A 22,954-nucleotide genomic window follows, 5' to 3' on the forward strand; every position below is an offset into this window, starting at 1 on the left:
CTTATACCAATCCATTCTCTGGTTCATTTAGTTCATTTATTCTGCCCTAGACATCAACAACGATTTACTATATTCTATTAAATATTGTTGGTCATCACTAAGATTCCTGTACTCACATAATCTCAGAATCCAAAACCTGGTCATCCCTTAAGGAGCTTTGAAGAATCTGTCAAATTTTTCTGAACCTCCAGGCTTCATGGAGGCACCATCACAGTTATTCATCTCACTCTGGATTTTCTCAATGATCACAGCTCTGCAATTTACATGTAAAATTCACCACCACTCCACCTGAATAATTAGCAACTCCCATCTCTACAGGAAAAAAGATATGGTCAATATCTGGTCAGTGTCTCCAGTTTTTGTGAGTTTAAAGGGCAAGATCCAAACCTTTACTGTCATTACACATGACAGTGACACAGCAAAGATGGAAATGGAAAGAGGATATGGTGAGAGGCAATGAGTCCTGTTCACAAAGAAGGAGTGGATTTGGGGAAGAGCAGCATCATTTCATGCATTGTCAAAGGAAAAAAAAAACTAATTATATGCATCAATAGTGGGGAACACTAATACAGTTAGTGGCAGGGTAATTTCAGTTCTGATTGTGTTTTCTTAATATATTTATTTTCTTTTCCTATCTGAGTTCAGGAATATGCAATGTAGATTAATAGTTTGGTTTAATCCTGCAGAAAATATGTCTACATTGTGATATTGCAAAGGAACCAACTTTAAAAAATGTGTTCATAAATCAGAATTAAGATTTGTCAACAAGGTTCTGACATTTCTCCAGCCATGTTTAATTTATTTAAATTTATTTTTGTGAGTTTTATAACAGTTTGAGAGTTGGGCTTATCTGATTTGCAGATTGAGCCAGATAAAAACAAAGAGTACAACAACACAGGAGAGGGAAACATTGATATTTTAATAAAAGAAGGTAACAACCAAAATGTATGTGTCTATAACTTATCCCATCATCAAATATAAAGCGGTGTAATTAATTTCTCCACTTTTGTATTTCATCATATTTGCCAACCCCCCCCTCACACACACACACACACACACATATCTATATCTATATCTATATCTATATCTATATCTATATCTATATCTATATAATTTTCAAAGAGCTGGAGAAAACAATCCTAAAATTTGTATGGAATCAGAAGAGACCCCCAATTGCTAAGGAAATGTTGAAAAAGAAAAACAAAACTGGGGGCATCATGTTGCCTGATTTCAAGCTTTACTGCAAAGGTATGATCACCAAGACAGCATGGTACTGGCACAAAAACAGACACATAGGCCAGTGGAACAGTGTAGAGAACCCTGATATGGACCCTCAACTCTATGGTCAAATAATCTTTGATAAAGCAGGAAAAAATATCCAGTGGAAAAAAAGACAGTCTCTTCAATAAATAAATGGTGCTGGGAAAATTGTACAGCTATGTGTAGAAGAATGAAACTCAACCATTCTCTTACACCATACACAAAGATAAACTCAAAATGGATAAAAGATCTCAACGTGAGGGAGGAATCCATCAGAATCCTAGAGGAGAATATAGGCAGGAACCACTTTGACATCGCCCACAGCAACTTCTTTCAAGATATGTCTCCACAGGCAAAGGAAACAAAAGTGGAAATGAGCTTTTGGGACTTCATCAAGATCAAAAGCTTCTGCACAGCAAAGGAAACAGTCAACAGAACAGAGAAGCAACCCATGGAATGGGAGAAGATCTTCACAAATGACAATACAGACAAAGGGCTGATATCCAGGATCTATAAAGAACTTTTCAAACTCAACACCCACAAAACAGATAATCATGTCAAAAACTGGGCAGAAGACATGAACAAACACTTCTCCAATGAAGACATACAAATGGCTAACAGACAAATGAAAAAAAGTTCATCATCACTAGCCACCAGGGAGATTCAAATCAAAACCACATTGAGATACCACCTTACACCAGTTAGTATGGACAAAATTAACAAGACAGGAAACAATGTGTGTGGGAGAGGATGTGGAGAAATGGGAACCCTCTTATACTCTTGGTAGGAATGCAAGTTGGTGCAGCCACTTTGGAAAACAGTGTGGAGATACCTCAAGAAATTAAAAAATAGAGCTTTCCGTATGATCCTGCAATTTCACCACTGGATATTGATCCCAAAGATACAAATGTAATGAAAAGAAGGGACATCTGTACCCCAGTGTTCATAACAGCAATGGCCACAGTCACCAAAATGTGGAAAGAACCAAGATGCTCTTCAACGGACTAATGGATGTGATCCAATTACACTATGGAGTATTGTGCCTCCATCAGAAAGGATGAATACCCAACCTTTGTATCAAAATGGATGGGACTGGAAGAGATTGTGCTGAGTGAAATAAGTCAAGCAGAAAGAGTCAATTATCATATGGTTTTGCTTATTTGTGGAGCATGACAAATAACATGGAGGACATGGGGAGATGGAGAGAAGTGAGTTGTGGGAAACTGGAGGGGGAGACAAACCACGAGAGACTATGGACTCTGAAAAACAATCTGTGGGTTTTGGAGGGGCAGTGGGTGTGAGCCTGGTGGTGGGTATTGTGGAAGGCATGTGTTGCATGGAGTACTGGGTATGGTGCATAAACAGTGAATTCTAGAACACTGAAAAGAAATTAAAAAATAAATAAAAATTTAAAAAAATATAGCATACTGATATTTATTTAGTAAAATTTGCTAAAAAACACTTTCATCTTTTACTAGACGAAGTGCCCCCATTTTAAATAAAAGCGAGTTAAAAACTACTTTTAATGCACACTTCTTTGAGTTATAAATCTGTGGATTGAGTAGAATACGAGGTCCTAAAATTTATTGTACCTTTCCTCTGCAGCACGTACTTGAAAACATTTGACATATATCCCCCATTTATTTGTTAGAATATCGACTAGAACAAATTTAAAACTTCACAACAAGGTAGAATTTTAAGTGATTTTCCCCAGTCCACTTTCTAATCAGTGGTGTCTTCCAGGTTAAACTTTTCTCTCTGAGTATAATTGTTTATTTTATTGCACTGTCTCTAAGAACTAACTTGCCACTTCAATTAGACACCTGACCAGATTAATGTGTTCATGGATCAACTGTCTTATACCTCTACAAACAGAATAAAGTGTTTTGACAAAGCATTATTTCATTTATTCATGTTCACCCATAATTCTGCATCTCAGTAAACAGAGGGTGAGAGACTGTCCCTATACTAGTTCTGTTATTATTTATCTGAGCACTTATACATTCATTCTTAAATGATATTGTTTATTCATTTAGGAGAGATGGGGAGAGAGAGAGAATGACTGGGGGAGGGACAGATGGAGAGGGAGAAGCAGACTCCCTGTTAATCAGGGAGCTGGACAAGGGTCTCTATCCCAGGACCCTGAGAACATGACCTGAGTCAAAGACAGATGCTTAACCTACTATGCCACCCAGGTACCCCACTTCCTGCATCTCTTTAATCCTTAGTTCTCCTACTTACAAAAGTTCAGAAAGCATTATCTTGCCTCTCTTATAGTTCTCAAATAATGTTCTAGAATAATCAAATGCATCCCTTTTCAGTCTAATTCTGATCAGCAGAATGCAACTGCATTAATTGGGTTGATTACTTCATTCTATCTATGTGCGGAACTGAGTGGATCTTCAAATAAGCAAAGTCATGTGAATTTCCTAAGATTTTGGCCCTTGTGGACTTGGACATTGGGGATCAATTACAGGAGAATGAGAAATATCTGAGGCTTGGTGATGTAAGGTTTTGCATATAAAATATAGCAACTCATCCTTCTATCTTCCAACAGTAGAACCTGTGAGGATTAGGTGTGAAATGTCTTAGTCTGCTTTCACTGAACAAGTTAATAGGACAGGAAGATGTTTTAATTAATTATTACATGTGAAAGGCGGGGGAAGTTTCACTAGGGAAGTTTAAGTTATTTTCTGATTCTAACAATATCTGTGCAACAGGACTGTAAATGTGGCTGGCTATTGGTTTTACATCAAAAATACTGATGAGCAATAGAAGTGAATGACTGATGTTACAAAGTGTCCTTGGTAATTTTCCTGTCCTAAATTTTAGCAGATGAGGAAAAGCCCTTCACTGTTAGAGAATTTTGATCTGATGCAGAGCCTAGTGCTCAGTAACATGATGTTGTGGCATAGCCTGAGTGACCATATCAGCAAAGTTTGGTGCTTAAATGTTTTCAATGACTCAGTGGACTGCTAACTGGCACTCATTTCAATATAAAGATATCCTCTGCCAAAATACGAACTCAAGAACATCAGACAAGGTGAGTCATAGTAACACTACTGAATCAAGTTTATTTGTGTTACCTATACCCAGGGAAATATTTTGGAGATTATAGAAATAATTTTTACTGTGTAAAGAAAAGGAAGTTCAATTAAAAAAAACTGGAAAAGCCAAGAGTAAACTTAAAATGTAAAGGAGGGGGAAGAAAAGAGGGGAAGAGAGAAAGATAAGGAGAACTTGTTATAATTATACAACATATAGACCTGGAGTGTTGTTTGTGATCTTAATTAAGTCATTTGATTAATCTGGAGCTGAAGCTTCTCAATGGTTAAGATATCAAATGGACAAAGGAGATAGGCACCTATTGAAAAGTGACTATGTGTCAAACACACAGAACTCATTAATTCCATCTTCATAGACATCCTATAACTTTGATGGGAATGAATTAACTGAGGTTCAGATTATCAATTTGCTTATTGGTCTTGGGCTGACTGTCTATAAAACTTTTTTTTTTTAATTTTCATTTCTTTTCAGCATAACAGTATTCATTGTTTTTGCACCGCACCCAGTGCTCCATGCAATCTGTGCCCTCCCTAATACCCAGCACCTTGTTCCCCCAACCTCCGACCCCCCGCCCCTTCAAAACACTCAGATTGTTTTTCAGAGTCCATAGTCTCTCATGGTTCACATCCCCTTCCAATTTCCCTCAACTCCCTTCTCCTCTCCATCTCCCCTTGTCCTTCATGTTATTAGTTTTGCTCCACAAATAAGTGAAACCATATGATAATTGACTCTTTCTGCTTGACTTATTTCACTCAGCATAATCTCTTCTAGTCCCGTCCATGTTGCTACAAAAATTGGGCATTCACCCTTTCTGATGGAGGCATAATACTCCATAGTGTATATGGACCACATCTTCCTTATCCATTCATCCATTGAAGGGCATCTTGGTTCTTTCCACAGTTTGGCGACCATGGCCATTGCTGCTATAAACATTGGGGTACAGATGGCCCTTCTTTCCACTACACCTGTATCTTTGGGGTAAATACCCAGTAGTGCAATGGCAGGGTCATAGGGAAGCTCTATTTTTAATTTCTTGAGGAATCTCCACACTGTTCTCCAAAGTGGCTGCACCAACTTGCATTCCCAACAACAGTGTAAGAGGGCTCCCCTTTCTCCACATCCTCTCCAACACACGTTGTTTCCTGTCTTGCTAGTTTTGGCCATTCTAACTGGTGTAAGGTGGTATCTCAATGTGGTTTTAATTTGAATCTCCCTGATGGCTAGTGATGATGAACATTTTTTCATGTGTCTGATAGCCATTTGAATGTCTTCATTGGAGAAGTGTCTGCTCATATCTTCTGCCTATTTTTTAATATGATTGTCTGTTTTCTGTGTGTTGAGTTTGAGGAGTTCTTTATAGATCCTGGATATCAACCTTTTTGTCTGTACTGTCATTTGCAAATATCTTCTCCCATTCTGTAGGTTGCCTCTTTGTTTTGTTGACTGTTTCCTTTGCTGTGCAGAAGCTTCTGATCTTGATGAAGTCCCAAAAATTCATCTTCGCTTTTCTTTCCTTTGCCTTTGGAGACATATCTAGAAAGAAGTTGCTGTGGCTGATATCAGAGAGGTTACTGCCTATGTTCTTCTCTAGGATTCTGATGGATTCCTGTCTCACGTTGAGGTCTTTTATCCATTTTGAGTTTATCTTTGTGTACGGTGTAAGAGAATGGTCGAGTTTCATTCAAAACAGAGAAAAATATACAGTGGAAAAAAGACAGTCTCTTCAATAAATGGTGCTGGGAAAACTGGACAGCTATATGTAGAAGAATGAAACTGACCATTCTCTCTTGTCTATAAAATTTTTAAAGTGTGCTTGGCGTGTAACTTTTGTAAGTGAATTTAGGATTGGGGATAGGCACATTTACATATAGAAGTCCTATAAGTTGAGGACTTTTTTTCCTTTTAACTATATGAAAGGCAGCAATGTGCTTCTTAAGATGATCATGGGAAACAAACATTCAAGGTAGACTCAATTTGTAGCTACAAGAACAATACTCTCCAAGCCATAATGTAAACGGAGTGGTGTTTCATGTGATTCCAGTGAATTAAATATGCTCCCAGGGATGCCTGGGTGGCTCAGTTGGTTAAGCAGCTGCCTTCGGCTCAGGTCATGATCCCAGCGTCCTGGGATCGAGTCCCGCATTGGGCTCCTTGCTCGTCAGAGAGCCTGCTTCTCCCTCTGCCTCTGCCTGCCATTCTGTCTGCCTGTGCTCGCTCTCTCTCCCTCTCTCTCTGACAAAAAAAAAAAAAATGCTCCCAAAGCCAGCAAAGAAATCTGTTTGGTCTCAATGAAAATAGATGGACTCTAACTTCTATGTGCCATGTCCTGAAATCTTTAAGTCCCAGATGTACAGGATCCTGAAAGTAACAATTGGGTTTCCATTGCCCCACAAGATGCCAATTTTCAATTAGAATACATAATAATGATTGCAGCAATCATTAAAGAATCTTTATGACATTCTGAACTCTAATTTATGCAACAGAAAATCAAAATGCATACATGTCTCCTTACAAATTGACTGGTGGAATACATAAACATCTGCCTGTTTATGTATATATATACATATATGTATATATACATATACATATACATATGTATATGTTCAGTACTTGTTATTGGAAACACACCTCCTGGGAGAACTGGTTGATTTCAACTAAATTTCAACTAAACAAAGAAAGGAGGAAAGTACCTCAAAGCCTATTTTCTCCCAATTTTCAGGCCACATGTGCTGAAGGTTGATTTGTGAAGTGACCTGTTCACCTTTTAAGAGTATGAACGATTATACTAATTGAGATCTAAGACAAATTTTGATCCATTTCATCAGGCAAATAACATGCTTTGAGGCATTATGAAGTAGTTGCCGTATGAGAGAGACCATAAAGATAGAATGTTCATCAAATACTACATTATCCCCAAATGGGTGATCAGTGCTCCTGATTTGCCCAGACCTTACGAGTTTCTATTTAAAATTAAAATAATCCCCAGCATAAAGGGACAAGCTCAAAGGTCAGGTGATGGAGATGGACATTAACAAATTATGGAATATGCAACCATTCTACTGATGTTTCTGTATCAGCACCCTGTTGAAGGTCATAACAGGTTAGAATAATGTTTGCTAGGCATCCTGCACTCACAACTATGGTATATTCCAAGGGATGTGCATTTATCATTGAATTTGATTGTCACTAGAAGAAGCATCAACATTAAATATGTAGAGTCTAACCCCTGTGAATGACTAATACCACCATATAGAAATGCTGCCATATTCTACATCTGGAAATGTTTTGTTTCCTTTATCACTAGTCTCCTACATGCACTCCTTGCAAATCCCCACTCACCCAGAGCATCTTGCATTACTTCTAGAAATTTGGATAAAATTATTCTACTCTCACTGACTTCTCACGTCATCCAGAACAAAATCCAAATCCTTCGATGGTAGGTATTTCCTATACAAATGTCCTAATACCCTGTACTTCAAAAACCCTGGTGTCAACACTATTGTCCTAAAACTAAATAGGTTTCACTATTTTCCTGTGTCCACTCAAGTTGAAAATTCTTTAACCAGACCTGTGTGAATGTTGCCTCTGCAGATTGGCTTTTTCTTTTCTTTTCTTTCTTTCTTTTTTTTTTTTGAGTGCCCTTATCCATCTGTCTTTTTAGTCATTTATACTACCTTTTTTTCTTTATAGAGCTAATTAATTTACATTAGATTTCAAGTAAGAGTTTGTCATTCTGTTGTCTGTATCACTTACTAAACTTTAGCTACATTATTGTAGAATTGTGGGTATTTTAATCATCAAAGCATCTCAGTACCTAACAGCACTGCCATACAATAAAAAACAAACAAACAAACAAACAAAAACAACTTAGTGAACATTGTTGGAGAGAATGCATGTTTTATAATTATGGTGGCTGTATTTTTTTAGACTTATATGTTGGGTCATCAGTTTATATTTTTAGAAAGTTATAAAAAGGAAAGGACATCTATGATTCCTCCAACACCCATGTCCAATGATAAGGTTCACCTCTTATGTTACTATGTATATCTTGTTGTTAGCCTGTGTCAACAATTGAACAATAAAAACGTGTTCCCATTTCTCTATTACAAGTTCTTTTTCACACTTTTACTCATGATTACCAATATTACATAAGGTAATATTTGACTTAAGTTCATAAGATGCAAATAATTATAGCAAACTATTTTATAAAAGATTTTATTTATTTATTTGACAGAGAGAGATCACAAGTAAGCAGAGAGGCAGGCACAGAGAGAGAGGAGGAAGCAGGCTCCCCACTGAGCAGAGAACCCGATGTGGGGCTTGATCCCAGGACCCTGAGATCATGACCTGAGCCAAAGGCAGAGGCTGTAACCCACTGAGCCACCCAGGCGCCCCTATAGCAAACTATTAATTCATTTTCTTTACTGTTGAAAAATCAGTAACCCAATATTACCCAACTCTTGTATGTAACAGGGCATGAGTTCCCTGTTCCCTGTTCCCTCTGAGGGAAGGACCTCACAGAGAGCAAAAAGTCCCCTGCCCCATCAAATTTAGATAAAGGAAGAAATGAAAACCTATATAGGAAATGTAAGAGCCATAATCATAGTTTATGCATGTTTGGGAGAATGAATGAAGAAAAAGAAAAAACTGTACCCTTGAAAAAAATAATACATTATATGTAAATAAAAAAGAAATTACACTAAGTTAAATTAAAAAAAATAAAAGAATAAACTCCCAGAACTGAGTTGACAAAGAGAAAAAGAAAACCTATAAAATATAGAGTTACACATAAAAATTTACAAGGAGAGGAGTGGACATTAGAAGCTAGAAAAGTTTTCCAGAAAAGAAATGTTTTCTTGATTGTTCTAAATCATTAATACAGGTTATTAATATTGCCATTATTTTTTTTTCCTTAGTTCAAGCACTTTTATTTTTTGTGGATTTGTGTTCACAGAGTTGTGATTTTACAGTATTTTTAATTTTCACAGTAATGTTTTAATGTACTAAAACTGTTCCCAGATTTTAAGATGGAATTAAATACACCAAAAATGTATGTCATTAAAATATTAAGTATAATATAATATAATATTAAAATATGTTATCACCATACAGTACATCATTAGTTTTTGATATAGTGTTACATAATTCATTGTTTGCATATAGCACCCAGTGGTCCATGCAATATGTGCCCTCCTTAATACCCATCACCAGGCTAATATTGCCACTCCTAAGCCCAATGAGGGTAATTACAAACGTTTAAACTACAATTCAATAGTATTTTCCTGCTTCTACCTGTTTCTCTGGAAGAGCTTTTCAATTGATTGGCTATGCTGCCATCTACTGTATAGAAACTAAAGTACAGAAAAAGGGAAAATGTATCCTCTCTAATATTAGAATGCCTTGACCTAGTCCAAAATGTGGAATTAAGACAGGTCTTTTATAAAAAAGTAACAATTATTCAAGAAAAGAAAATTAGGAATGAACATCTGTGCATTTGACTTTGGGTTCTGTAGAGCTTTGAAAAATGTAAAGATCATTAATAGAAGAGAGAATATTCAAATACTTTACAATTAGTGTGGATCTCACAAAGTCTACAAAATCTTTATAGTTCAAGGCTAGTGATTTTGGGTGGTGGACATATTTTTAAGGAAGGCACAGAAATAAAAAGAATATCAGAGGTAGAGTATGAACATTTTCCTGGCTGCAGTAGTGTCTTTTGGAGAAGACCAGAAATTAATGATGTAGTAAAGAGCTACATAATAGAGGACTTAGAATTTAGCATATGCAAAGTTTTTGAGTCACTTAATGCAGTTATTACTGTAAATATGCTGTGTTAAGTTGAAAGACACTAGGAAACAGAGATTCCTATGACATTTTGTAAATTCTGAGAGATGTGCATAGCCAAGAGTTATAGACAGAATAATGTTTTAGTTATGTGGTTTTTATGTTGTTGTTGTTGGCTGTAATACTAGGCTTTCTACTTAAGATCACTTGTTGTAGTGCTTACCAAAGAAAATTGGAAGGGAGCATTCAATTCAGATATTAAAGTTGATTCTATGAAAGCTGCAGTATTGAAAAAAAGACAATTCGTTCTAAACAAACATTCATAAAATAAGAGTTCCCTTTTCTAACCCTGTTTTGTCTATTTTTTTTTGTTTTGTGCTTTGTTTTTGTCTTTTTCTTTTAAAGGAATTAAAACCATACAGTTTCATGGAGAAATGGAACCAAACTTCAGATGATTTCATTTTGTTGGGGTTGTTTCCCTCAAATCAAACTGGCCTGCTTCTCTTGTTCCTTATCCTCTTCATATTCGCACTTGCCTCAGTGGGTAACTCAACTATGATTCACCTCATACGCTTAGATCCCCAGCTTCACACACCAATGTACTTTCTCCTCAGCCAGCTGTCCCTCATGGACCTAATGTATATCACCACCACTGTCCCAAAGTGGCATTCAACTTCCTGCTGGCCAGAAATGTATCTCCTTCCTGGGATGTGCGGTGCAAAGCTTCTTCTTCCTGACCATGGCATGTTCTGAAGTTTTACTATTGTCCTCCATGGCCTATTACCGTTATGTGGCCATCTGCCACCCCCTCCATTATCCCATCCGTATGAGTAAAATGATGTGTGTGAAAATGATCATAGGATCTTGGATTTTGGGGTCTATCAACTCCTTGGCACACACTGTCTATGCCCTCCATATTCCTTACTGCCAGTCCAGGGCCATTGATCACTTCTTCTGTGATGTACCAGCCATGTTGCCTTTGGCCTGTATAGAAACCTGGGTCTATGAGTACATGGTTTTTGTGAGTACAAGTCTGTTTCTCCTCTTTCCTTTCCTTGGCATTACTGCTTCCTATGGGTAGGTTCTTTTTGCTGTTTACCACATGCGCTCAAAAGAGGGAAGAAAAAAGGACTTCACCACCTGTTCAACACATTTAACTGTAGTGACCTTTTACTATGCACCTTTTGTCTACACCTACCTTCGGCCCAGGAATTTTTGGTCACCAGCAGAAGATAAGATTCTGGCAGTCTTCTACACCATACTCACCCCTATGCTCAATCCACTTATCTACAGCCTGAGGAATAAGGAAGTCCTAGGGGCCATGACAAGAGAGTTTGGGATATTCTCTACCAAGAAAGAATAATCATGCTGTCCTTTCTCTTATTTTCATTTTCCAGGTTAATTAGAACACCCCAAAGCAGCACTACATAATAGAAATATAATGTGAGCTACAAGTAATTTAAACATTTGTAGCAGCCACATTTGATAAGTGAACTTGGTTTAAGTAATATATTGATTTAATTTGAAACATTAAAATTAATACTGAAATTAACAATGATATTAATGATATATACTAGATTATATGCTATATTTGTGCATATTTCTACTTATATGGACATGATATGATTTTTATATTTAATCAACATAAAATTATTAATGAGATCTTTTATTTTGTTTTCAGTTTAAGTTTTCATAATCTTGTGTGTATTTTGTAATTAGAACACATTGCAATTTTGACTATATGCATCTTAAGTGCCTAATAGCTAGATGGGGCCAATGGTTGCTATGTTAGCACGAACTTAGGCATCCAATAAAATGTTTTAAAAGTATATATGGTGGGGCGCCTGGGTGGCTCAGTGGGTTAGGCCGCTGCCTTCGGCTCGGGTCATGGTCTCAGGGTCCTGGGATCGAGCCCCGCATCGGGCTCTCTGCTCAGCGGGGAGCCTGCTTCCTCCTCTCTCTGCCTGCCTCTCTGCCTGCTTGTGATCTCTCTCTGTCAAATAAATAAATAAAATCTTAAAAAAAAAAAAGTATATATGGTATATCAAAATATATGTGTGATGTATAAAATACAGGTAGTAGGATGTGAAGTAACAAGGAAGACAAACATAAGTATGTGATGTTTATAAATATGCTTACCTGATGTCTTCCATCATATTAATAATAATTGGCATCTCAAATTCATCTCATCCTAAATCCTTTAATAAAACTTATTTGAGGTTTATTCACATGGAATTCTTAAAATTTTCGGTAAAAATACTGAGATTACATTATCTGTGTAGAAATATGAGTAAATTTGACAATTTGTTGTACATTCAAATAAAAAATGTATATATAAATGAACTTAATACGTTCTAAGTACTTAAAGAACTTATTTATTTAGAGTCATGGAAATAAAAATTAGGTAGTCACTGTACGAACAAAAAATTTAAGATTTCTGCTAATCTAAAATATAAATATGACCTTGCTAATATGAATTTATATGCTAATATACATGAACTTATATTTCACAAGGTTTAATACACTTAAATTTCTTCAAGTCTGTCCCTAAAGGGGTTATGTAGGAGTATTAATTTTTGTAGAAAAAGTTAGTTTTTAGGAGTCCATTCCCCAACTTTTGATTCATAGCACAACATCAATCTCCCAATATCTCTCTCTGGCCTTTTCAAATTTCTTCTTAAATATTGTCATGACTTGAGTCTTTCCCAAATATAAAATCTATCCTTACCAAGTTATTTTCCTAAAACATAACTATGATGCTATCATTCCACAATTTTGATTTCCTACTGGATACACAAAAATTGCAATCGTTTTTTTTTTTTTATTTCTTTTCAGCGTAACTATATTCATTGTTTTTGCACCACACCCAGTGCTCCATGCAATCCATGCCCTCTTTAATACCCACTACCTGCTTCCCTGAACCTCCCATCCCCCACCCCTTCAAAATCCTCAGATTGTTTTTCAGAGTCCATAGTCTCTCATGGTTCACCTCCCCTTCAATTTCCCTCAACTCCCTTCTCTCCATCTCTCCTTGTCCCCATGCTATTTGTTATGATCCACAAATAAGTGAAACCATATGATAATTGACTCTCTCTGCTTGACTTATTTCACTCAGCATAATCTCTTCCAGTCCCGTCCATGTTGCTACAAAAGTTGCGTATTCATCCTTTCTGATGGAGGCCTAATACTCCATAGTGTATATGGACCACATCTTCCTTCTCCATTCGTCCGTTGAAGGACGTTTTGGTTCCTTCCACAGTTTGGCGACCGTGGCCATTGCTGCTATAAACATTGGGGTACAGATGGCCCTTCTTTTCACTACATCTGTATCTTTGGGGTAAATACCCAGTAGTGCAAATGCAGGGTCCTAGGGAAGCTCTATTTTTAATTTCTTGAGGAAACTCCACACTGTGTTCCAAAGTGGCTGCACCAACTTGCATTCCCAACAACAGTGTAAGAGGGTTCCCCTTTCTACACATCCTATCCAACACATGTTGTTTCCTGTCTTGCTAATTTTGGCCGTTCTACTGTTCTAGGCAGTATAGACAATTTAACACTGTTTATTCTTCCAATCCATGAGCATGGAATGGTCTTCCATCTTTTTGTGTCTTCTTCTACTTCTTTCAAGAGTGTTCTGTAGTTCCTTGAGTGCAGATCCTTTACCCCATTGGTTAGGTTTATTCCAAGGTATCTTATGGTTCTTGGTGCTAAAGTAAATGGAATTGATTCTCTCATTTCCCTTTCTTAATTTTCATTGTTAGTGTTTAGAAAGCCACTGATTTCTGTACATTGACTTTGTATCCTGCCAAGTTACTGAATTGCTGTATGAGTTCCACTAGTTTGGTGGTGGAGTCCTTTGGGTTTTCCATATAAAGAATCATGTCATCTGTGAAGAGAGAGAGTTTGACTTCTTCCTTTCCAATTTGGATACCTTTTATTTCTCTTTGTTGTCTGATTGCTGTTGCTAGCACTTCTAATACTATGTTGAACAAGAGTGGTGAGAGTGGGCATCCTGGTTGTGTTTCTGATCTCAACGGGAAGGCTGCAAGCTTTTTCCCATTGAGGATGATATTTGCTGTGGGTCTTTCATAGATAGATTTGAGGAAGTTCAGGAATGCTCCCTCTATCCCTATACTTTGAAGCATTTTAATCATGAACAGATGCTGGATTTTGTCAAATGCTTTTTCTGCATCAATTGAGAGGACCATGTGGTTCTTCTCTCTTCTCTTATTGATTTGTTCTATCACACTGATTGATTTGCGAATGTTGAACCATCCTTGTAGCCCAGGGATGAATCCCACCTGGTCATGGTGGATAATCTATTTTTTTAATGATTTTATTTATTTATTTATTTGACAGACAAAGGTCACAGGGAGGCAGAGAGGCAAGGCAGAGAGAGAGGAGGAAGCATGCTCCCTGCTGAGCAGAGTGCCCAATGCGGGGCTTGATCCCAGGACCCTGAGATCATGACCTGAGCCGAGGGCAGAGGCTTAACCCACTGAGCCACCCAGGTGCCCCGTGGAAAAACTTCTTAATGTGTTGTTGGATCCTGTTTACTAGGGTCTCGTTGAGTATCTTAGCATCCATATTAATCAGTGATATTGATCTGGAATTCTCCTTTTTGGTACGGTCTTTGCCTGTTTTGGGGATCAGGGTAATGATGGCTTCATAGAAAGAGTCTGGAAGTTTTCCTTCTGCTTCAATTTTTTGAAACAGTTTCAGGAGAATAGCTGTTCTGTCTTCTATGAAAGCTTGGTTGAATTCCCCAGGGAATCCATCAGGCCCTGGGCTCTTGTTTTTTGGGAGGTTTTTGATCACTGCTTCAGTCTTGTTACTAGATATTGATCTATTCAGGTTGTCAATTTCTTCCTGGTTCAATTTTGGGGTTTATAGTTTTCCAGGAATGCATCCATTACATCTAAATTGCTTAGCTTATTGACATATAACTGTTGATAATAACTTCTGATGATTGTTTCAACTTCCTTGGTGTTAGTTGTGATCTCTCCCTTTTCATTCATAATTTTATGAATTTAGGCTTTCTCTCTTTTTTTTTTTGGATTAATGTGGCCACTGGTTTATCGATCTTATTGATTCTTTCAAAAAACCAGCTTCTAGTTTCATTGATACGTTCTACTGTATCTCTCGTTTCTACCTCATTGATCTCTGCTCTAATCTTGATTATTTCCCTTCTTATGTGTGGAGTTGGTTTGATTTGTTGTTGATTCTCCAGCTCTTTAAGGTGTAGAGACAGCTGGTGTGTACTGGATTTTTCAATTTTTTTGAGGGAGGCTTGGATGGCTATGTATTTCCCCCTTAAGACCGCCTTTTCTGTATCCCATAGGTTTTGGACCAAAGTGTCTTCATTCTCATTGGTTTTCATGAATTGTTTCAGTTCTTCTTTGACCTCCTGGTTGATCCAAGCATTCTTAAGCAAGGTGGCCTTTAGCTTCCAGCTGTTTGAGTTCCTTCTGAACTTCTCCTTCTGATTGAGCTCCAGTTTCAAAGCATTGTGATCTGAAAATATGCAGGGAATAATCTCAGTCTTTTGGTATCGGTTGAGTCCTGATTTGTGACCCAGGTTGTGGTCTATTCTTGAGAAGGTTCCATGTGCACTTGAGACGAATGAGTATTCTGTTGTTTTGGGGTGGAATGTTCTGTATATATCTATGAGGTCCATCCTGTCCAATGTGTCATTCAATGCTCTTGTTTCTTTATTGCTTTTCTGCTTCGATGATCTGTCTATTTCTGAGAGAGGCATGTTAAGATCACCTACTATTAATGTATTCATATCAACATGACTCTTTATCTTGATTAACAGTTTTCTTATGTAATTGGCTGCTCCCATATTGGGGGCATAGATATTTACAATTGTTAGATCATCTTGGTGGATAGTCCCTTTAAGAATGATGTAGTGTCCTTCTGTATCTCTGACTACAGTCTTTAGTTTAAAATCTAATTTATCTGATATGAGAATCGCTACCCCAGCCTTCTTTTGAGGCCCATTGGCATGAAAGATGCTTCTCCATCCCTTCACTTTCAGTCTGGGTGTATCTTTAGGTTCAAAATGGGTCTCTTGTAGACAACATGTGGATGGGTCCTGTCGTTTTATCCATTCTGCCACCCTGTGCCATTTTATGGGCGCATTTAGGCCATACACATTGAGAGTGATTATTGATAGATACGTTTTTATTGACATCGTGTTACCTTTGAAGTCTTTCTTTCTGTAGATTGTCTCTATATTTCTGTTCAATGTTATTCTGAGGATTTTTCCTCTTTTATAGTACCACCCTTAATATTTCCTGCAGTGTCGGCTTGGTGGTTGCATAGTCTTTTAAGCCTTGCCGGTCTTGGAAACTCTTTATCTCTCCATCCATTTTGAATGTCAGTCTTGCTGGATCAAGTATTCTTGGCTGCATGTTCTTCTCACTTAGTCCCCTGAATAGATCTTGCCAGCCCTTTCTGGCTTGCCAGGTCTCTGTGGACAGGTCTGACGTTATTCTGATGTGTTTTCCTCTGTAAGTAAGGAGCCTCTTTGTCCTAGCAGCTTTCAAGAGATTATACCTACAATTATGATTCCTCAATTTGACTATCAGGTGCCTTGATGTTTTTCTGGAATCTATCATATTGGGTGGAGACCTTTCGGCCTCTAGTACATGAACGCTGGTTCCATTTGTGAGATTGGGAAAATATTCATAAAGAACTGGTTCCACTATATCTTCTAGACTTCTTTCTTTCTCCTCCCCTTTAGGGATTCCAATAATTCTGACATTGGAATGTTTCATGGCATCATTTATTTCCCTGATTCTGTTTTCATGGTTTCTAAGCTGTTTGTTCCAGGCTTCCTCCTAATCCTTTCTCTCTATCTGTTTGTCCTCCAGATCACTAATTCTATCTTCTGTCTCAGTTACCCTAGCTTTGAGAGAATTTAGATTAGATTGGAACTCATTGAGAACATTGTGAACCTCAGCCCAGGTGGCTTTTAGGTCTGCCCTAACATTGTGAACATCCTGTCTGTTTGCTTTCTGCTCAGCCCTAATCAATTCCATTTGGTCTTCCATGGCTTTCTCTAACCTAGCTATTGCCTGGATAATTGTTAGCCTGAATTCTCTTTCTGACATATTGTCTATGTTGATAGCCATTAGATCTGTTGCAGAAGGCCTATCCTCTGTATTTTTCTTCTGTTGGGCATTCCTCCTCCTAGTCATTTTGGTGAGAGATGGCTGAATGGATGTAGCTGGATGTATCGACCATGGTGCGGTCAAGGTGCACCCTGGAATGCTTCTGAGCAATCAGGATTCCTCACCCAAATGATAGAAAAAAGAAAAGAAAAAGAAAAGTGAGAGAGAGAGAGAGAGACAGGAAAGAAAGGGAAGATGAAAGAGAAGGTTCAGCCCAAATGGGCCCCAAGGTAAGATTGATGAAGTATATAAACAAAAACAGACAAACAAAAAGACTGATAAAATTATACGACAGGAGGAAAAAAACTATATCTATATATCTATCTATATAGATATATAGATATATCTATATCTATATGCAAATAAAGGAAAAACCTCGTCAGAAAGAACCCCAAGTGTAAGATTTATATACTATAAGTCAAACACAAAATCACAGAAACAGTGCTGGAAGAAAAAGTTGGAAGAGTGGTTATAAATTATCAGTTGTGCGAGGAAGTTTGTTTTGATTCTTCCTGGATGTATCTTGATATCTTTGGTAAAGTACTCAACTTTCCTAAGATATAGGGGGATTAAAAATTGGTTAACCTATAGGGGTAGCATTGATTGGGGAGAGGGGATTACCTTGAAGTTTAACTCTATATGAATATTAGAAAATAATAATAATAAAAAAGGAATAAACTAGACTAATCTAAACTAAAATTAAAAAAAAAGAAATTTAAAAAATAGAAATGCAAAAAAAAAAAAACACACAGGTGTATGTATCAAAAAGTTCAGGTTAGAAGGTTATTATGGAATTTGATGTACTGGATATCTCATTGTGATGGTAAATAGGTTAAAAATTATCTATATATTAAAAAAAATGAGCCAGAATAGTGGGAACGAATTAAAAATAAAAGTTGTCCTATGAAGTAGTGGTGGTTGTTCTTTTGTTGTCTTTTTTTTTTTTTTTCCTGGTTGGTTTTCAGTCAATGATGTTCTCTGAGTTAAGTCCTCCCGCCCCCCTCAAGGGGGTGGGCTCTGAGGAAAAGGATTTTTTCGGGCTTTTGTTCTCTGGAGTTTTAATGTTTGTTCACTTTTTTTTTCCCTCTCTTGCCTTGACCGCTTTTGATGGTTTTTGTAGGTTTAGAGGAAATGAAACTGCACCCTGACCTCCCTCTCAGAGAGAAGTCTAGGTCTGGCTACAGAGCCCAAATAAATAACTCCTTGGCAGCTGGCAGAGCAGGTTCCGAGTCACAGTCCCTGGGGATGCAGGATTTTTTGCTTGTACCCAAAACCAGGGCAGCGGCGGCTGTCTGGGCAACTCCAGACTGCCAGAGAGGTTCCAAGCAGTGATTGCACACTGAGATTTTCCCGCTGGCCCAGGCTGGGAGTGCTTGGTCTTTCCGGGTTGAAGAGCACCAGGCTGGCACCTGTGCACACCTCTCTAAGGGGATGGCGCAGGGCGCGACTTGTACTCTGATACAGGGCAAGGGACTCACGTGGGTTCTGCAAAAAGCCTGTGCTTCTGCTGGCTGGCGATGCTCCCAGTCCCTCATGGGAGCGTGACCCAACGCGCTCTTAGGCTCACTGGTGGCTCAGGGACCAAGACCTGGATTCTCAACTGCACTCACTCTGGCTCTGCACCAGGGGTGGCTATCCTGCGTCTGGGGACTTAAGCCCCTGTCCTTAGCCACCCCGATTCCCACAATCCCCCCCCCATGATCCTTTGCTCTTTTTGAATGCTTTCTACCAGACTCCAAGTTAATGCTGGTCCCCAGATGCAGGGCACTCTCGTATTGGGATATTACTTTCCAATGGGTCGCCTCTGGTGACTCCCTCCCCCTTTTGTTTATATTCCGATATCAGTCTGATGTTCCCACTCTGCTTTACCTGCCCACTGGCATCTTCTGTTCCCGTAGAGATCCAGACATGTATAATTCTGATCTCAGGCTGATTTTGTGGGTGATCGGAGTTCTTTGGAAGGTATTCAGCTCACTTTAGGGTACAGGTTGAAAGGGCGCCTCCTCCTACTTCCCCGCCATCTTGTCCCCATAGAATATTTTTTTTGAAAGAATCAATAAGATCGATAAATTGTTGGCTAAACTAATCCAAAAGAAAAGAGAGAAGACCCAACGTAATGAAATTATGAATGAAAAGGTAGAGATTATGACTAGCACCAAGTAAATAGAAACAATCATCAGAAATTATTATCAACAGTTATATGCCAATAAGTTAAGCAACCTGGATAAAATGGATGCATTCCTGAAAATGTATAAACTTCCAAAACTTAATCAGGAAGAAACTGACAACCTGAATAGACCAATATGTAGTAATGAGATTGAAGCAGTGACCAAAAACCTCCCCAAAAAGAAGACCCAGGACATGATGGTTTCCCTGGGGAATTCTACCAAACATTCAAAGAAGAAATAATACATATTCTCTTGAGGCTGTTTCAAAAAATTGAAGCAGAAGGAAAACTTCCAGACTCTTTTTATGAAGCCAGAATTACATTGACACTAAAACCAGGCAATGACCTCACCAAAAAGCAGAATCAGACCAATATCCCTGATGAATATGTATGCTAAGATTCTTAACAAGATTCTAGCTAACAGGATATAACATTACATTAAAAGGATTATCCACCATGACCAGGTGGGACTTATCCGTGGGATGCAGGAGTGGTTCAACATTCACAAATCAATCAGTGTGATAGAAGAAATCAATAAGAGAAGACAGAAGAACCACATGGTCCTCTGAATTGATGCAGAAAACACATTTGACAAGATACAGTATCTGTTCCTGATTCAAACAATTCAAAGTATAGGGATAGAGAGAATATACTTCAACTTCATAAAATCTATGAAAAACCATGAGAGAATATCGTCCTCAATGGGGAAAAGCTGATAGATTTTCTTTTGAGTTAAGGAACACTATAAGGATGCCTACCCTCACCACTCTTGTTCAGCATAGTACTAGAAGACTTAGCAACAGCAATCAGAAAACAAAAAGAAATAAAAGGTATTCAAATCAGAAATGAATAAGTCAAACTCTCTCTCTTCACAGATGACATGATACATTATATGGAAACCCCAAAAGACTCCACAACCAAACTACTAGAACTCATAAAGCAATTCAGTAATGTGGAAGGATAAAAATCAATGTACAGAAACCAGTTACTTTCCTATACACTAACAATGAAAATACAGGAAGGTAAATTAGAGAAATGCTTCCATTTATTATAGCACCAAGAACCATAAGATACCTGGGAATAAACCTAACCAAATAGGTAAAGGATCTGTACTCAAGGAACTACAGAACACTGAGGAAAGAAATCGAAGAAGACACAAAAAGATGGAAGACCACTCCATGCTCATGGATCAGGAGAATGAACATTGTTAAAATGTCTATACTGCCTAGAGCAATCTATAATTTCAATGCCATCCCTATCAAAATTCCACTGGCATTTTTCAAAGAGCTGGAGCAAACATTACTAAGATTTGTATGGAAACAGAAGAGACCCTGAATTCCTAAGGAAATGTTTAGAAAGAAAAATAAAGCTGGGGGCATCACGTTGCCTGATTTCAAGCTTTGCTACAAATTTGTGATCACCAAGACAGCATGGTACTGGCACAAAAGCAGACACATAGACCAGTGGAACATAGTAGAAAGCCCAGATATGGACTCTCAACTATATGGCCAAATACTCTTTGATAAAGCAGGAAAAAATACAGTGGGAAAAAGAAAGTCTCTTCAATAGGTGGTGCTGGGAAAATTGGACAGCTATGTGTAGAAGAATGAAACACGAGCATTCTTTTACACCACACACAAAGATAAACTCAAAATGGATAAAAGATCTCAATGTGAGGCAGGAATCCATCAGAATCCTAGAGGAGAACATAGGCAGTAACCTCTTCGACATTGGCCACAGCAACTTCTTTCAAGATATGTCTCCAAAGGCAAAGGAAACAAAAGCGAAGATGAATTTTGGGGACTTCATCAAGATCAAAAGCTTCTGCACAGCAAAGGAAGCAGTCAACAAACCAAAGAAGGCAACCCACAGAATGGGAGAAGATATTCACAAATGACCCCACAGACAGAGGGGTGATATCCAAGATCTGTAAAGAACTCTTAAACCTCAACACACAAAAAACAGATAATCATGTAAAAAAAAAAATGGGCAGAAGACATGGACAGACACTTCTCCAAAGAAGACATACAAATGGCTAACAGACACATGAAAAAAATGGTCATCATAACTAGCCATCAGGGAGATTCAAATCAAAACCACATTGAGATACCACCTTACGCCAGTTAGAATGGCCAAAATTAACAAGACAGTAAGCAACATGAGTTGGAGAGAATGTGGAGAAAGGGCAACCTTCTTACACTGTTGGTGGGAATGCAAATTGGTGCAGCTACTTTGGAAACATCGTGGAGATTCCTTAAGAGATTAAAAATAGAGCTTCCCTATGACCCTGCAATTGCACTACTGGATATTTACCTGAAAGATATAGATGTAGTGTAAAGAAGGGCCGTATGTACCCTCATGGTCATAGCCGCAATGCCTAGTCACCAAACTGGAACGAACAAAGATACCCCTTATCGGAGGAATGGATAAATAAGATATGGTCCATATATACTATAGAATATTATACCTCCATCAAGAAGTCTTACTTGTTTTTTTTAACTGTTCCTTTTGTTTTGTTGACTGTTTTCTTTGCAGTAGCTTTTAATCTTGATGAAGTCCCAAAAGTCCATTTTTGCTTTTGTTTCTTTTGCCTTTGGAGACATATCTGGAAAGAAGTTGCTGTGGCTGATGTCAGAGTTAACTGCCTATGTTCTTCTCTAGGATTATGATGGATTCCTACCTCACATTGAAGGCTTTTACCATTTAGAGTTTATCTATATGTACGGTGTAAGAGAAGGGTCAAATTTCAGTCTTCTATGTGTAGTTGTTTACTTTCCCCAGCACCATTTATTGAAGAGATTGTCTTTTATCTACTGTATATTTTTTCTGCTTTGTCAAAGATTATTTGGCCATATAGTTGAGGGTCCATATCTGGACTCTCTACTCTGTTCCACTGGTCTATGTGTTTGTTTTTGTGCCAGTACCATGCTGTCTTGGTAATCACAGCTTTGTAGTAAAGCTTAAAATCAGGCAATGTGACACCCTCAGTTTTCTTTTTCTTTTTCCACATTTCTTTAGCAATTCGGAGTCTATTCTGATTCCATACAAATTTTAGGATTGTTTGCTCCAGGACTTTGAAAAATGCCAGTGGAATTTAGATCAGGAATGCATTGAAAGTACAGCTTGATCTGGGCAGTATAGACTTTTTAATAATGTTTATTCTTCCAATCCATAATATGGAATGGTCTTCCTTCTTCCTCTGTCTTCTTCAAATTCTTTCATGTGTGTTCTGTAGTTCCTCCAGTACAGATCCTTTACCCCTTTGGTTAGGTTTATTCCCAGGTATCTTAGGGTTCTTGGTGCTGTACTAAATGAAATCGATTCTATAATTTCCCTTTGTATATTTTCATTGTTAGTGTATGGGAAATAACTGATTTCCGTACATTGATTTTTTTTTTCTTCCACATTACTGAATTGCTGAATTCAGTTCATTACTGAATTGTATGAGTTCTAGTAGTTTGGGGGTGGAGTCTTTTAGGTTTTCCATATAAAGTATCAT

The 22,954-nt window shown here is 37.8% G+C and overlaps 1 protein-coding gene across 1 annotated transcript; it reads left to right on the top strand.

Annotated features, from left to right (window-relative positions):
• Positions 1–10,536: 10,536 nt before the first annotated feature.
• LOC125100444 (olfactory receptor 2L13-like) lies at positions 10,537–11,473 on the top strand. The gene is given in 2 exon segments (XM_047730620.1): positions 10,537–10,772; positions 10,774–11,473. Coding segments are annotated over 2 exon segments (936 nt in total).
• The last annotated feature ends 11,481 nt before the right edge of the window (positions 11,474–22,954 follow it).

The sequence above is a fragment of the Lutra lutra genome, chromosome 5, assembly GCF_902655055.1.
Source record: "Lutra lutra chromosome 5, mLutLut1.2, whole genome shotgun sequence".
Classification (NCBI taxonomy): domain Eukaryota; kingdom Metazoa; phylum Chordata; class Mammalia; order Carnivora; family Mustelidae; genus Lutra; species Lutra lutra.